This window comes from Pocillopora damicornis, chromosome 10, assembly GCF_964200805.1.
Source record: "Pocillopora damicornis chromosome 10, jaPocDami1.2, whole genome shotgun sequence".
Taxonomy (NCBI): Eukaryota; Metazoa; Cnidaria; class Anthozoa; order Scleractinia; family Pocilloporidae; genus Pocillopora; species Pocillopora damicornis.
The window spans coordinates 17,037,722-17,054,939 of NC_142679.1; the positions used below are offsets into that span (position 1 = coordinate 17,037,722).

At 39.9% G+C, this 17,218-nt stretch overlaps 2 protein-coding genes across 2 annotated transcripts; both read right to left on the reverse strand.

The window, feature by feature from the left end:
* Positions 1–2,068: 2,068 nt before the first annotated feature.
* On the reverse strand, positions 2,069–6,176 carry LOC149039147 (enoyl-CoA hydratase, mitochondrial-like). The gene is made up of 5 exons (XM_089185765.1): positions 6,171–6,176; positions 5,398–5,410; positions 3,419–3,538; positions 2,844–2,911; positions 2,069–2,335 (listed from the first exon to the last, which is right to left on the reverse strand). The coding sequence occupies exons 1-5, from the start codon at positions 6,174–6,176 to the stop codon at positions 2,270–2,272; spliced, it is 273 nt and encodes a 90-aa protein (XP_089041891.1). The 3' UTR covers positions 2,069–2,269.
* Positions 6,177–9,221: 3,045 nt separating this feature from the next.
* Positions 9,222–15,371, reverse strand: LOC149039148 (uncharacterized). The gene is made up of 2 exons (XM_089185766.1): positions 15,311–15,371; positions 9,222–9,875 (listed from the first exon to the last, which is right to left on the reverse strand). Exons 1-2 carry the CDS (start codon positions 15,369–15,371, stop codon positions 9,316–9,318), a joined length of 621 nt encoding a protein of 206 aa, XP_089041892.1. The 3' UTR covers positions 9,222–9,315.
* Between the last annotated feature and the right edge of the window lie 1,847 nt (positions 15,372–17,218).

Consider the following 17,218-nt stretch of genomic DNA (forward strand, 5'->3'; position numbering starts at 1 on the left):
TAAATGTCACGTTCAGAGCTCTCTACAAGTCAAGAATTATATTATGCTTTTAGCACCCATAAGCTCCTTTTCCTTCAAATTTCAGTCGACTGAAATCCCAATATTAGCAACGTTATGTACCCCTTAGAAGTAAACGTTGCCGTTGTGGTGGAGGCTATGTAGGGGCTCTTTTTATACCGCGTGCATGTTTACAATTAGGAGGCTACAATAGTCGTCATTCTATACGAGGGGGTTCTCCTATCACATCGAAGGTTTCTGTATCAGAAAGTCCACTGAACTTACACGAGCGACAATCTCGCTAAGAGGTTGAGAGTAGCCATTACTTGTTTGAAGACCAGTGGTATCTATGTTCTCTCAGTGATGCAATGACGATGCCTCGATCGCAAGCAGATTTGCTCGATTTTTCATGACAAAATACTGTAAACCAACAGTAACTAGAACTCATGCGATTTGAGACGTTGCTGATATCGAGATTTGAATCAACTGAAAACCCAAAGGAAAAGGAGCTTATGGGTGCTAAAAGCATCATATAGTTCTTGACTTGTGTGAAACTCCGAACACGATAAAAAAAAAAAATTATACATATAATAACATATATATATATATATATATATATATATATATATATATATAATGCCCTGTTATTATGTTATTATTACGTTTGATATAAACCTCCCAATCATTGAAAATTAAAGTTTCTTCGATTGTGATTGGTTACAGTATAAAAACTCGTGTCATGTCTAAAAAGTGGAAAAAAACCCTTCCCCAATCCCCGAGGGGTTGAAGGTCAAAATCTGTATGATTACTTTTTTATTGTCCGGGAGATTTCCCAGCTAGCTTCGACCTCTTCTGCTAAGCATGGTTTTTCTCAATGGCTTGAAATTGAAAATTGAAATTTTCTTGAGTCAGAAGTGAATCTTTTTCGAACTGCAAAGTGTTCTTTCCTCTTCCTCTGGAATTTTTAGTATTCACGCGCGACGCTCGCGATCCGATCAACTAGCCAATCATGTTTAGAGTCCTTGAACTTAGCATTGAGGTTGACGTGGTCACTAGTTCAAACTTTTATTTAGAAGGAAGCAGTTGTGAAAATTTAATCGTTATGTACCTCTCAACTAAAATAGGTTTTTGATTGGATGGTTTAGTATGTCACGCGCCGTGAATCAAAATACACTGACATTGTAAGGTGAACAAAATTCACTAAGCCCCCGAGGAGACAACAACTTTAACTACAAAAAGTAATTTTTGGCAGTCATATTCGGTTTGGGACGTATGAGAAAATATTTTCAAATGTTAAAATTAAAATGACTGGCCCCACGGAAAACAATGATGATTGCTTTCCCTTGCCCCGAAATGGAAACAAAAACAATCTTATAACCTGATGAGTGTAACGGTGCATTTCTCTTTATTTTGCTTTATTGGTTTGTTACTGTTATTCGCACAGTCAAGGGTTGCTTGGTGTACAGATAGACGCAACTAACGAACAAAGACTCTCCAGAAATCGCCGTTTGTGCCAACATTGGTACCGGTGCCATCATCACATTCCATTTTTTTGAGGTCGTCAACGTTATGCAGTCGGACCCTAAGATGATACTTGTTTCTTATGAAGACGGGAAAGCGGTATAGCCTGTTTTGATCTTCACCATGTCCCCACTTTCCAACAAAGTACTTTCCACTTACTAGTCCCCAATCTTTGCAAATGCCAGCTAACTTGGAATTGTCATCCCACGTCAATCTCACAAACGAACCACAGGCGTCCGGTTGCTTATCTGTCTCACCACTGAAGTACTGGACCACAGACGCAACTAACGAACAAAGACTCTCCAGAAATCGCCGTTTGTGCCAACATTGGGAGCGGAGTTATCATCACATTCCATTTTTCTGAGGTCGTCAACGTTATGCAGTTGGACCCTAAGGTGATACTTGTTTTTTTTCCAAGATGGGATACCATTATAACCTTTATTGACCTTTACCATGTCCCCACTTTCCAACCCGGACCTCTCCACTTACTAGTTGGGTATCAGGGTACCAGGGTATCCGTTCAACAGATGAGCGCACGAACGAAAAATAACTATGACTTTACTTTATTTATTTTATTTTTTCTATCAATTTCGCCGGTTAAGTTTTTTTTTGGTGAAAATTCATGCTGAGTGTTTTCATTTCCCTTCACACAATTTTATATAAGCTTTCATCGTTCTTTCACCTGCCCTAACACTCCCACAAAACAATCCAAAGTTCTCGCAAGCTACGACTTTCCGAAAAATAACTGATACTAATTGTCCATAAATTCGGCTTTCCGTTTTTCGACAAAAGCTGTCATCCCTTCCTTTCGATCGTCCTGCGAAATTAAAGAAAAGGAGAAATTTTTCATTCGGGAAAGTTTCATCGCAAGTCCTTACAAATTCATTACATTGTTATTCATCACCATGGTAACAATCGAACAGACGGGGTAAGTTTCTAGAGAAACTGTAGTGTTGCGGCGGGTGGGGTATCAGAAATATTATTTACATCAAAAGCGTTGATAATTCAAAAATGGCCACCATAGAGAGTTTCTAAAGCTGACGTTCCTAGCGTTAGCCTTTCGTCAGAGCGAATAGAGGAATTGTGGGTTGTGTCTAGTTTACATGCAGAAAGATGGAGCTACGCTTTTAGCGGGAACATAAGAACATTTTAATATTTTAATCCAAACTTTCTTCGGTTGCGCAGAAGACGTGAAGTATTCAGTGTATTGCTCTAAATCAGAGAGAGTAGGTGATATGTTTTCGGGAAATGGTTAAGTGGCTTTTCACTTTGTATTGCAATTGGCGTCTTCTTTCAAGTGTAAACGCCGATCAATATTAACTTACTGTTGAAAATGTTGAGTGAAACATTCTTTTCTCAAAATGCAGTCCTTCTGCCAGTGACATCTCGTAGCCTAAACAAAAAGACATTTAGGAAATTCAACCATCTACGAAACTTTCAAAGGGAATGCAACGACCATAAATTGTTCTTGCATGCATTTCTTGTAAACTGTTAAACTTTTGGACTCAAGCAGGTCAGTCATGATGATTTATATCCCGAGGCAACAAAACCCTACGAGAGATCAAGTTCCTCTCTGCTTAACTTGCGCAAAAGTCTACCTCATTTTCTCAGTTTGCTTCAATTAAGATGATGACTTAGAAACAATCAATTTTACTCTTTTTAATGTAAGTATGTCATGATGTTTTGGGCTATTTCGATCACCGGAAAAAAAATGGTGTCGCAGTAGAACAGTCAAATAGGATAGGTAACTGTTTTGAAGTTGACTGGTAAACCAACAAGAAACGTCTAGCGATGGACAAGATCAACACCGACTGCAGTTGACATAAAATCTTTCGAATAATCGAGGTATAACTCATGACAGGAACAGTCAATCGGACGGTTACAACTGCCAGGGCAATACCTGTGTTGACAGCTTCTTTGGCGATCTGTACGGCAATCTTCGACAAGGATGATATTTTTGCAGCTGTCTTGATCGCTTCATCTACGAGCTCTTCTACGGGGAAGACTTTACTAACCAGGCCTAAGAAAAAATTAAAGTTTTTAAGTCTGCAATTTGAATTTAGATCTAAGTGAAGAAAAATCTCGAGAATGAGTGCGCAATGCCCCACCTGATAAAGCCGACGCCAATAATTCTCAGAAGTTTGTGTAGTTTTATCACAGGAGTGCATGCCCCAAGTTCATTCTTTTATTAACCCTTAAACCTAACTGAACAACTTGAGGTAACGCGGCCTTAACTGCGACTTTTTGAAATAAGTGTATAGAGCAAATGTAATTGAATCAAAACGAAGAGAAAGGTTTGCGCAAATAACTTTTGCCGAGAGCTTTTAATAAGAGAGGACAGTACTGAAGACATATAAGTTTACGTAAACTCTAAAAAACGTCTTCCGAAGTGAACGGTTCCTTCGAGGAAATGCTAACAAACAGAAGGGAAAAATCTACGCTTTTAACTCAAATTTTGCAGGCTTACACAAGTGTTTAGCACAAAACAGTGTGTCTCCGTTGCAGTCCTTGATGATGTGGAAGTACTGTACACATTTCTCAATAATTTGTGTGAGAGTTTCCTTGTGCCACCGGGAAGGCTCACGATGCTAAGTACCTCCCTCCTTGATCTTTTAACCACTAAGATCTGATTGTTAATTCTCTCCTCTAGCTGCTACACATTTCGTTTTTAATTAGTTACGAGAATTTGACGTTAGATCAATAACAACTTTGAACTGAGAAGTTTAAATATTCTCATTACCCGTTTGCTGGATGATGTATGTTTATTACAGGGAGAAGTTGCATGTTGATCGATTTTGTAAGGTAAAGAGGTAATGATGAACAACTGGTCAAAAATAGGAGCTAAGTTGAAAGGAACATGGACTTGATTTCTGTGCATCTTCTGCTGAAATAGGATCTCCTGTTAGTATCATTTCCATAGCCAGGGACTTCCCAACAGCTCTTGAAAGTCGCTGTGTACCGCCAGCACCTAAAAAAATGAAAGCAATCTTCGAGTTAGTTGCAGCTTTAAGCACAAACTTAAGCTTGACACAGTTAACCCTTTAATTCCCAGATCAAATTTGTAATTCTACTTATTGTCAACCATACAATTCTTATAATTTTAATTTAAAGAATTTAATATTGGATCAACTAATTATCCCCAAATTGAAATTTTTCTTTATTCTCATCACTTATCTGGTTAATATTGTATTGATAATGTAAAGAGAAATTCTGTCTTGGTCACTCATGGGAGTTAAAGGGTTAAGGAACATAAAAGCAGCAATATAAGAGAGTCTAGAATAAAAAAATATCCATTTCATAAAAAAGCCATCTTACTCCTATGATCTTTCCTGATTACAAGTCTTTACTTCACTAAATCACATCACTTTTTTTTTAAGTTAAAGAAAATTTTCACTCTTTGACCCCAAAGAGTGATTAGCATCTAGTTTCTCCTCACAATATCACCCCTGAATCACACATTAAGGTCATGAGAATAAAGGAAATGATCATCAATCAAACAAGCTTTTGATTGTTAAACAAATTCTCCTCGTCAGCACATTAGGAAATGTATGGAGAAAAGTATGGAGAACTTGTAGACTGATGTTTGGGTGTAAAGGGGCTAATGACTAATACTCTTAAGAAGTATAGAAAAATCTTGGAAAGGAGAAGACATAATTTTCATTTTCTTCATCTGCTATCCTGTAGCTTATTTCTGCTCTCTGATATTTTAATCAAGGTCACTGGAATATATTATATTTTCTTATTGTGCAAACTGATTAAGTTGTTTCTGTGGGTAATTTATGTGTGGCATACCTCAAATAGTTCCAAGCAAAATCTCTGGTTGACCAAACTTAGCTTTGTTTCCAGCATAAATGATATCACACATGATGGCTAACTCACATCCTCCTTCAAGCTGTGAAGAAAGTATTGTACAACATACTTCAATCGAGCAACAATGGAAAAAGACAAACTTTGTTTGCCACCCATAATAACACAATGACAGCTACAAAAAAATCTCTTAATTATTGGACAATCTGGGCATTGAGCTGGTGATTTGCACCAATAACTTAGACTACTGGCATCTTATTCATAATAATATTTTGGACATATTAATAATGGTAACAGGACCGAGTGGAGTCTAATTTGGACTGTAACCATACGAGTGATTAACAAAATCGTAGGACCGCAAAGCGGGAGTCCGGTTTGTTAATCACGAGTATGATTTCAGACAGAATTGGACAACAAGAAGGCCTGTTACCAATTAATCAAAACTATGACAAAATTTGGGAAAGAAACTAGACATTGGTTATAAGTTTTCAGAAAAACCAAAAACAACAGTTTACTCGGCGAAATGCGAGACAACAGCGCGCGCACGTGACGCGTTCTGTCCCCTCGTACAGGCATGACGTGTTAACTGTCCCTTTAACTGACCTATTACACTGTCCAATTACAAGTATGACGCGTATACTGTCTTGTTGTGCTCAAATCGGCCGGCTGGTGATAACCAATCGCGTTGGAGAATTTTGTTACAGTTTCGATTAAAAAACATAACAAGGATCTTTGTAGAGAAAGCACGAATAGCCAAGACCAGAATGTTCCAATAGAAAGTGCTCCAAGTCAAACATACTCCGGTTTAAGTCCTGGTGTCTCTGAAAAAAGACTTATTCACTTACCACCATATCTTGACAAGTCACAATAGATCCTCAAAGGGTTTCCACTCTTCTCGGGGTCGATCTAATACTCCCCGTCTCCTTTGGAGTGTCCAGAGTCCAGAATTTCCTTACAGGAGAAGGCCGGATGAGCAGAATCCCAGCCTCGCTTTTCTACATCGGAAGAGGGAAGAATAATCATTTGCAACGAGGAGAGGATCAAACTTAGAAACAAAACAGCCCACCTAGGTCTTATTCCAAATGTAGTTCCTTTCGCGTGATCATTAGATAGCTTTTGATTTTGGAAATATTTGTAGGAGCCATAGCATCCTTCAATCTCAATTTAAGAGAATGGAAAAGTTATAAGGAAAGGCATGAGAACATTAACTTTATATTCTCTGAAAAGCGCTGAGGAGAAGTATGGAATAGGTCACCATTTTTTGCTTAGAAAAAGGGGGTGGGAGGTGTAGGAAGGTCCTACCGGGGGTGTGGGGTATCCTGGTTTTCAAAGGGAACGGATAGGGGATCAGTCGCTACTGACAGACCTTAAAGGTTGGACCTAAATTGAAAATTGATTTGAAAATTGACTGACTCGATTTATTGTGACAACCAAAATGCTGTGACCTTTCCTTCCCCCTCTTCTCCCCTTCTACCCAGGCGATAAAAATATGACTTGTTCCTAAGGTTAAGCACCTTACTCAACAGTACCTCTTCCATATTAAGTAGAACGTGGGTTACGCCTCAAGTTTTCCGGACTTGATTTTTTAGTTAAGTTACTCAGTTGACATTCCTTCTTTGCATCACTAACATCTGATTTGCTGTTGTAAGATTGGCATTTTTCATCTTGAAGGCATCTCAATCCACAGGTCATTTCGTCAGCGTATAATGTCTTGGTGATATGACAACACAATCGTGTTTCATTTTATTATCATACAGTTTCCTTTGGATAATTTCATAATACAGTATGTGTGTAGTTGTTCACCCTGTCTTAAGAAGTCATCTTGATTCTTGATATCGTGCACAGGTGAATATGAAGAAGCCCTAAGAGTTATAAGAGTTGTGCGTAGACAGTTCCCGTTGTTTTTACCCGATTTTGGGGCAATCCCATGTTTTTTTTAGGAGGATTTGTTGTGGCCAACAGAGTATTAAGAGAGACCGGAAGTGTAGAAAACTGACTGCCAAAGAGGGGGATCTTAAGATTGTTACAGAGCCTTATGTGGGGAGGGATCATGTAAAGTTTATCGTTATCAGTAAGTTATATTATATTGATTTGGCGAGTTTTCTCCCATGGGAATTGACGCGTTCATATCCCGTCGGAAAAAAAATATCACGGTGTTATAACAGAGGCATAACACATTCACGTGTTACCTTCAATTCTCTCGAAAACCTCGTCCCTGCTCAAGTCAGCGCGGGCCGACGAACTGAAAGCCACAAGAAATGCAGCAACACCACTCAACAGAATGGGACAGAAATGGAAACCAACTAGAAGCCCTCTCATCCTGTAATTTGAGAAAGAAAGAAAAACAGATGACAATTGTCGCGCTTTCCCTTTTTTGATGCAACAAATAGTTTTGACTGCGAATTTAGGGTTTTAATTACACTTTGTCTGACTCGGCGAAAGAACACGGAGGGCTTTTAAACTACCAGCTCATATAAAGGAACCTTCCCTGCTAAGGATTAAAACTTGTCCGCTGGCTTGCAAAAGTTACTCAACTCAGTGTCGAAACGATAAACGGTTCAGCTAGCTGTACTTTGGTTCAGTGACTTGACACAACCGAGAGTAGTGTGAAATAGCTAAAGCTATCGGCAAATGGTTGATAGTAGGCCGTAATGGCTTAGTAACGCATCAACCTACTCAAAGGAAAGTGAAATGGTTTAGCGTGACGACAAAAGGTTTAGTACAAACCGAAACCGAAATGGTTTAGTGTTACAGCAGTTCGTTTACGCCGTAACCGCCAAAAATACAAAAGTGAAATGGATAAGTCAAGCTTGAAATGGAACAGTCTATGTGGGGTCTTACGTCACAATCCTATAGTTTTTTATTTAGTAAAATAAGTAGTTTTTATAGTTTTTAAGCGCCCTCTAGTTGCAGTTTGGCCGGTTTAAAGCAATGAATCACTTAATCACGTTTCCAAGCGATAGTTCTGAATGTCTAGACTGTAAGTGTGCTGTCGCGTAAAATGATGCATTTTATCTGAATTTTTGTCATTCCTTTTATTTCAGATTCTTATTTTATCTTGAGGTAGTCAAATGGAGAATTCTTCCCATGATTAGGCGTAAAGCCGGTAAGGATTAAATTAAAAACAAGAAAAATGAGCGGACAATCCTCTCTCGACAATTAGTTAAATACAACAAACATGTGTCATGTCTAAAAAGTGGAAAAAACCCTTCCCCAGTCCCCGAGGGGTTGAAGGTCAAAATCTGTATGATTACTTTTTTATTGTCCGGGAGATTTCCCAGCTACCCTCGACCTCTTGTGCTAAGCATGGTTTTTCTCAAAGGCTTCCCACCATATCAAACAGGTCGTTGAAATTTTCTTGTGTCAGTAGTGATTTTTTTTCGAACTGCAAAGTATTCTTTCCCCTTCCTCTGGAATTTTTAGTATTCACGTGCGACTCTCGCGATTCGATCAACTAGCCAATCATGTTTAGAGTCCTTCAACTTAACGTTGAGGTTGACATGGTCACTAGTTAAACCTTTTATTTAAGCAGTTGTGAAAATTTAATCGTTATGTATCTCTCAACTCAAATAGGTTTTTTGATTGGACGGTTGAATATGTCACGCGCCGTGAATCAAAATACACTAACTTTCTAGGGTGAACAAAATTCTCTAAGCCCCCGAGGAGACAACAACTTTAACTTTCGACTCTCGCGCGATAAGGTTGTTCGCCGTGAAACCGCGGCAAAAGTGTGTGCCAGCCTACGTACAAAAAGTGATTTTTGCAGTCATATTCGGTTTGGGATGTATGAGAAAATATTTTCAAAAATTAAAATTAAAATAAATGGCCCAACGGGAAACAGTGAGGATTGCTTTCCCTTACCCCGAAATGGAAACAAAAACAATCTTATAACCTAATGAGTGTAACGGTGCATTTGTCTTTATTTTGCTTTATTCGTTTGTTACTGTTATTCGCACAGTCAAGGGTTGCTTGGTGTACAGATAGACACAACTAACGAACAAACACTCTCCAGAAATCACCGTTTGTGCCAACATTGGGAGCGGAGCTATCATCGCATTCCATTTTTCTGAGGTCGCCAACGTTATCCAGTTGGACCCTAAGTTGACGACTGTTTTTTATCAAGACGGGATACCAGTATAGCCTGTTTTGATCTTCACCATGTCCCCACTTTCCAACTCTCCACTTAATTTCGAACTCTCCACTTACTTGTCGACCCCAATCTTTGCAAATGCCAGCTAACTCGGAATTGTCATCCAACGTCACTCTCACGAACGAACCACAGGCGTCCGGTTGCTCTTCTGTCTGACCGCTGAAGTACCGGACCACAGCTTCGCCTGAGCTGTTGGAAGCTGTGACCACGTGGAATGTGCGTCCCTGTTTCTTGTGGCAGTGGAATCTCAGCTGAGTGAAGGACAAGTGTCTTCTGAGCTCTTTCATGGCACTTTTCTGCAGAACCATGTGTGACTTACCTATTCCACGGTATGATGTCTCAATTGACACCTTAGGAGAGAGACTTCCGAACTCAACATTTGACACCAGAAGCCAACCTCCTAAAATAAAACAAACCTAGATGATCTGGTGACATCCATGTAACTAGAACTTTGGACATATCAAATAGTAACAGGACCGAGTGGAGTCCAATTGGGTCTGTAATCATACGAGTGATTTACAGAATCGTACGACCGCAAAGCGGGAGTCCGATTTGTTAATCACGAGTATGATTTCAGACAGAATTGGACAACAAGAAGGCCTGTTACCAATTAATCAAAACTATGACAAAATTTGGGAAAGAAACTAGACATTGGTCATACGTTTTCAGAAAAACCAAAAACAACAGTTCACTCGGCGAAATGCGAGACAACAGCGCGCGCACATGACGCGTTCTGTCCCCTCACACAGGCATGACGCGTTAACTGTCCCTTTAACGGTCCTATTACACTGTTCATTTACAAATATGACACGTACACTGTCCTATTAGTGTTCAAATCGGCCGGCTGATGATAACCAATCACTTTCGAGAATTCTGCTGTAGTTTTGATTCAAAACATAATATATATCTTGGTAGAGAAAGCAAGAATAGCCAAGACCAGAACGTTCCAATAACAACTCTACCAAGTCAAATATACTCCTGTTGAAGTCCTCGTGTCTCAAAAAAACAATTCATTCCCTTACCACCATATCTTGACATGTCACAATAGACCTTCAAAGGGTTTCCACTCTTCTCTGGGTCGATCCAATACTTCCCGTCTCCTTTGGAGTGTCCAGAGTCCAGAATTTCTTTACAGGAGAAGGCCGGATGAGCAGAATCCCAACCTCGTTTATCTGCATAGGAAAAGGGAAGAATAATCATTTGGAACGAGGAGAGGATCAAACTAAGACACAAAACACGCCACAGATGTCTTATTCCATAAGTAGTTCCTTTCGCGTAGCTCTTGATTTTGGAAATTTAAATTTAAACTAAGAAGATGGAAAATCTATCATTATAAGGAAAAGGAAGAGATTTTAAACTTCATATTGTCTCGGGAAAGATTATAAATGGATGTACACTTGACACGAGAGAGCTCTGAAAAGCGCTAATTAGAAGTAAGAAATAGGTCACCATTTTTGACTTAGAAAAAGGGGGTGGGAGGGGTGGTAGGGTCTTGGGGGGGATATCATTGTTTTCAAAGGGAATGGAGAGGGGATCAATGGTAGCTAACAGAGTTTAAAGGTGGGACTAAAGAAAATTGGCGGCCAATGAGAAAGATCGATAGAATAATTCGGAACGTTATGTAAGGATCAGGAAAACGTTATTGTGACAATCAAAATACTACACCCCCCTCACACCTCCACTAACTTTTCCATAATGTTGAGCTCGTTACTCGACAGTACCTCTTCCATGATAATAAGTAGAACGTGGGTTACGCCTCAAGTTTTCCGGACTTGATTTTTTGGTTTGATTACTCAGTTGACATTGCTTCTTTGCATCATTAGCATCGGACTTGCTGTTGTAAGATTGGCAGTTTTCATCTTGAAGGCATCTCAATCCACAGCTTATTTCGTCAGCATATAATGTCTTGGTGATGTGACCAATTAGCTCAAATCCTTAAAAAGCAACACAATCGTGTTTCATGTTCTCATCACTCAGTTTATTTTGGATACTTTAATAATACAGTTTGTGTGTAGTTAATTACCCTGTCTTAAGAGGTCACCTTGACTCTTGATATCGTTCAAAAGTGAATATGAAGAAGCCCTGAGAGTTATGAGAGTTGCGCGTAGAAAGTTCCTGTTGTTTTAATCCGATTTTGGGGCGACCCCATATTTTTTTTGAGGGCGAACTGCTATGGCAACAGAGTACAAAGGGGGAAGAATTGAGATTTACTACGAATGAGGGGATTGTAAGAATGTCACACATCCTTTATTGGGGGGGGGGAGGGGATCATGTAAAGTTTATCGTAACACAGCCAAAATCTTTGCCATCCGATCCCAGTTTTCGCTCATGGCACTTGAAACATTCACATCCCGTCGGAAAAAAATATCACTGTGTTGGGAGATATAACACATTCATGTGTTACCTTCTAGTCGCTCGAAAACCTCGTCCCTGCTCAAGTCAGTGTGCAAAGACGAACTGAAAGCCACAAGAAACAAAGCAACACCACTCAACAGAACGGGACAGAAATGGAAACCGACTAGAAGCCCTCTCATCCTGTAATTTGAGAAAGAAAGAAAAACAGATGACAAATGTTGCCCTTCTCCCTTCTTAGATGCAACAAATAGTTTTGATTGTGAATTTAGGGTTTTGTTAAATACACTTTGTTATGCATCAGTCAACTTTGCACGAAGTACTGGTCACGACTTGTGGTTAGCGTTTCTTTACATTTGAATAAAGCGTGGGGGCATTCAACCAGAAACAAACCTGATTACTCGGATTGTTTTTATTATGTTGTCATCAAAGTTAGAAAGCAATCTTCTTTTAAGTTTAAATTAACCAATTTTTTCCAAATTGAATGACTTGGTTCCTCCTTGAAACCAGTATATTCTGACCTTCAGTTTCTTTCCACTCCTCTCGTATTTTTCTATTAAAAAAAATCTTTCATCAATTTTTCATACAATTTGAGTGAGACTTTAGACAATAATTAAAAGAAATAAAAGAAACAGCTTGAGAACCCCTTACGTAAGTCAAGCATTAGTCAGCTGTGCACGAAGTACTGATCACGACTAACATTTCTGATTAACATTTCTTGACATTCGATTAAAGCGTGGGGGCGTTTAACTTTAATAGAAACAAACCTCGATTCTCTTGCACACGGATTTCTATGAGTATCGATTAGTCGCATTAGGGATCGATGACAACTTTTTCCCACCAAACAAAGCGAAATTCGTCGAATAGAAAAAAAGCTGCAGGATGTAATTTCAACAGAGAGAGATAAAAAGTGACAGAATTCCCTCTCACCTTCTAACTCGTACATTTATGAGTCATAATTTGTAGATATATCTGCTGTACCATACATGTATTTCTGTGTTCCTATTTTGGACTCGTGCACGTTAAAATTGGCAACGGAAGCCAATATGCTGGGAAACATTTGTTTTTTCTGACGCCCTAATTATTTCTCATCTTTTGCCCTCTAGCTACCCTACTAATAGTGTTTACTTTCGCTTCCAGACAATTATAATGTAGACACCTGGCAAAGTTGGTAAAATAAGTGACTAATGACCGACTCCAAGGGATACAGTGAGTTTGTTGCCCTGGTAGGGCAAGGTAAAGCAATCCTCACTGTTTGCCGTAGGGCCAGTCACCATCCCAACTCGAAAATGACGGCAAAAAATAATTTTTATAGGCAGACTGGCACACACATTTGCTGCGGTTTCACGGTGAACGACCTTATCATGTGGGAGTCGAAAGTCAAGTCGTTGTTTCCCCGGGGGCCTAATGAAATTTGTTTATCCTAGAAAGTAAGTGTATTTTGATTCACGACTCGCGACATGTTCAGCCCTCCAATCAAAAGACGTATTTAAGTCGGCATTGCATCACGTGACAGTTGAAAGCCAAGTCATTGTTTCCCCGGTGGCCTAGTGAATATTTTTTATCCTAGAAAGTAAGTGTATTTTGATTCACAACCCGCGACATGTTCAGCCCTTCAATCAAAAGACGTATTTAAGTTGGGCATTGCATAAATGTCGCGTTCAGAGCTCTCTACAAGTCAAGAATTATATTATGCTTTTAAAACCCATAAGCTACTTTTCCTTCAAGTTTCAGTCGACTGAAATCCCGATATTAGCAACGTTAGGTGCCCCCTAGAAGTAAACGTTTCCGTTGTGGCGGACCGGAGTAGGCTATGTTGGGGCTCTTTTCATACCGCATGCATGTTTACAATTAGGAGGCTAAAATAGTCGCCATTCCATACGAGGGGGTTCTCCTATTATATCAAAGGTTTCTGTATCAGAAAGTCCACTGAACTCACACGAGCGACAATCTCGCTAGGAGTTTGAGACTGGCCATTGCTTGTTTGAAGACCAGTGGCATCTATGTTCTCTCAGTGATGCAATGCCGATGCCTCGATCGCGAGCATGACAAAATACTGTAAACAAATAGTAACCAGAACTCATGTCTGTTCTATGAGTTAATTCTCCAGAGAGGATTGTTCGTTCACTTTTCTAGATTTATATTTAATCCGTACAGGCCTTCGGAAACGTAAGAGTTCTAAAAACTAATCTCAATGCATCCCCTTACGGAATAAGATTGACAGAAAAATTGATCCGTCAGTTGAATCGACAAATTCTCACCTGTACTGATCTGTAAATAACGTCTTTCTGATTTTCAAGATCGCGAGGATGTACAACATGATCTGAGTCACTCAATTCACAATAGTACGTTTCATCCCCCATTATTCCGATGTTGATTGACATACAATCATCCTCTAAATAACACTGCAATTCACAATCCTCTGGTGATTCTGTCACATGCACGCTGATTACGTGATCGACAGAAAAAGCGCTTCAATCGCCTGAGAATTCAAACAAGGGCGTGCGACATTCATCTCCTGATAATAAATGCATACGAATCGTCATTCGCTCTAACAAAGGTCTAACACTCAAAACGTCAGCTTTTAAGCTCTTTGTGGTGGCCAATTTACGTTAACAATTCAGTTGATAAAACCAAATTATTTTGTCATACTTCCCCACCGACACAGCACTACTGTTTCTCTAAAACCTTACCCCCTTTATACTTCAGACAAAGTTCCTCTTGCTCTCGAAAACTTGAACGATTTGACTTTGAAATGGATGAAATAACAAATTGTCAGATTTAAAAAAACACCTTGCCCTAATATTTATTTATATTCACGCGGAAATCAGTATATTTACATATTCCGTGACTAAACAAAAGGGAAAGGCTAACTCTTCGAACCTTAATTGTTCTTTGAAATTAGTAAAGCAACATAAACTACTACATAGAAAACCGTGTTTATCTCATTGACTCCTTTAGGATGCGGTGCGGTGCATGTAAAACTATAACTACATGATACAAACGGTGGAGCACTGTCGGTAAGCCTACCATAAGGAAGAAGCGAGCGCCAGACATGTGACCTAACTAGATGTTTGTGCGCTTAAACGTCGTGCAGCTGGTTACGGTGACGGCGCATTTCTTGTGTTCGTCTTTGTTTTGATTATTCGTTTGTTAAAGTTATTCGCACAATCAAGCGTTGCTTAGGGTACAGACAGCTCTGAGACAAACGCAACTAACGAACAAAGACTCACCAGAAATCGTCGATTGAGTTAACAGTCTAAGAGGCGATATCATCGCATTCCATGTCGTTGAGGTCACCAACATTATTTAAGTGGACCAAAGGCGGGAAACCGGTATAACCTGCTTTCAATTCTCCACGTCCTCACTTTCCAAAAAAGTACTTTCCACTTACTAGCCCCCAATCTTTGCAAATGCCAGCTAACTTAGAATTTTCATCCTACTTCAATCTCACAAACGAACAACAGGCATCCAATTGCTCACCTGTCTGACCGCTGAAGTATTGGACCACAGGTTCACCAGAGTTGTTGGAAGCTCTGACCATGTGGAGTGTGCGTCCCTGTTTCTTCTGGCAGTGGAAGTCGGTCTCAGCTGAGTGAAGAACAAGCGCCTTCTGAGCTCTTTCATGGCACTTTTCTGCAGAACCATGTGTGACTTACCTATTCCATGGTATGATGTCTCGACTGACACCTTAGGAGAGGGGCTTCCAAACTTAACATTTGACACTAGAAGCCAACCTCCTAAAATAAAACCAGCCTAAGTGATCTGGTGACATTCGTGTAACTAGAATTTTTTACATATGAATAATGGTAACAGGACCGAGTGGAGTCCAATTTGGTCTGTAATCATACGAGTGATTCACAGAATTGTACGACCGCAAAGCGGGAGTCCGATTTTTTTTATCACGAGTATGATTACAGACAGAATTGGACGACAAGAAGGCCTGTTACCAATTAATCAAAACAATGACAAAATTTGAGAAAGAATCTAGATATCAGTTATACGTTTTCATAAAAACGAAAAACAACACGGCGGAGTGCGAGACAACAGTGCCCGCACATGACGCGTTCTTTTCCCTCATACAGGCATGACGTGTTAACTGTCTCTTTAACGGTCCTATTACACTGTCAAATTGCAAGCATGACGTGTGTACTGTCCTGTTGTGCTCAAATCGGCAGGCTGGTGATAACCAAACACGTTCGAGAATATTTTACGGTTTCGATTAAAAAACACTGAAAACAGGGATCTTCGAAGAGAAAGCACAAGTAGCCAAGATCAGAATGTTCTAATAGAAACCGCTCCAAGTCAAATATACTCCAGTTAAAGTCCTCGTGTCTCAAATAAAAAGACTTATTCACTTACCACCATATCTTGACATGTAAAAATAGACCCTCAAAGGGTTTCCACTTTTCTCGGGGTCGATCCAATACTCCCCGTCTCCTTTGGAGTGTCAGGAGTCCAGAATTTCTTTACAGGAGAAGGCCGGATGAGCAGAATTCCAGCCTCGTTTATCAACATCGGAAGAGGGAAGAATAACCATTTGGAACGAGGAGAGGATCAAACTTGGAAACAAAACACGCCGCATAGCTCTTATTCGAAAAGTAGTTCCTTTCGCGTGATCATTAGATAGCTTTTGATTTTGGAAATATTTGTAGTATCCATAGCATCCTTCAATCTCAAATTAAGAAAATGGAAAAGTTATAAGGAAAGGCAAGAGATCATAAACTTTACATTCTCTGAAAAGCGCTGAGCAGAAGTAAGGAATAGGTCACCATTTTTCGCTTGGAAAGAGGGGTTGGAGGGTGAGCGGGTCTTGCGGGTGGTAGGGGGGTCTCCTGGTTTACAAAGGGAACGGAGGTAGGATCAGTCGTCGCTGACAGAGTTTAAAGGCGTGACCAAAGAAAATTGACTGACTCGACTTATTGTGACAACAAAAATGCTGTGGCCTTTCCCTCTCCCTCCTTCCCGCGAGGCATCGGCATTGTATCACCGAGAGAACATAGATACCATTGGTCTTTAAACATGAAATGTCCAGTCTCAATCTGTTGGCGAGATTGTTGCTCGTGTGAGTTCAGTGGACGTCCTGACACAGAGACCTTCGATATGGTAGGACAACCCCATCTGTATGGAATGACGATTATTTTAGCCTCCTAATTGTAAACTGCATGCGGTTTGAAAAGAGCCCTTATATAACCTGCCCTGGTCCGCCAACAACGGCAACGTTTTCTTCCAAAGGGCAAATGAAATTGCTGATATCGAGATTTGAGCCGACTGAAACCCGAAGGAAAAGGAGCTTATGGGTGCCAAAAGCATAATATAGTTCTTGACTTGTGTGAAGCTCACAATAAGGGAATAACATGACTTTTTGAGGGAGTATTGTTTATTTGCGCC

Excerpts from the sequence above, each read along its gene's own strand:
- LOC149039147 (XM_089185765.1), bottom strand. Across the intron at positions 2,912-3,418 it reads CAAAGAAGCTGTCAACACAG|GCTACGAGATGTCACTGGCA; the intron begins GTATTGCCCTGG and ends CTTTTTGTTTAG. Across the intron at positions 2,336-2,843 it reads TTCACTCAACATTTTCAACA|GACGATCGAAAGGAAGGGAT; the intron begins GTAAGTTAATAT and ends TTAATTTCGCAG.
- LOC149039148 (XM_089185766.1), bottom strand. The coding sequence starts at position 15,371 with ATGGTCAGAGCTTCCAACAACTCTGGTGAACCTGTGGTCCAATACTTC. Across the intron at positions 9,876-15,310 it reads ATACTTCAGCGGTCAGACAG|GAGGTTGGCTTCTGGTGTCA; the intron begins GTGAGCAATTGG and ends GTTTTATTTTAG.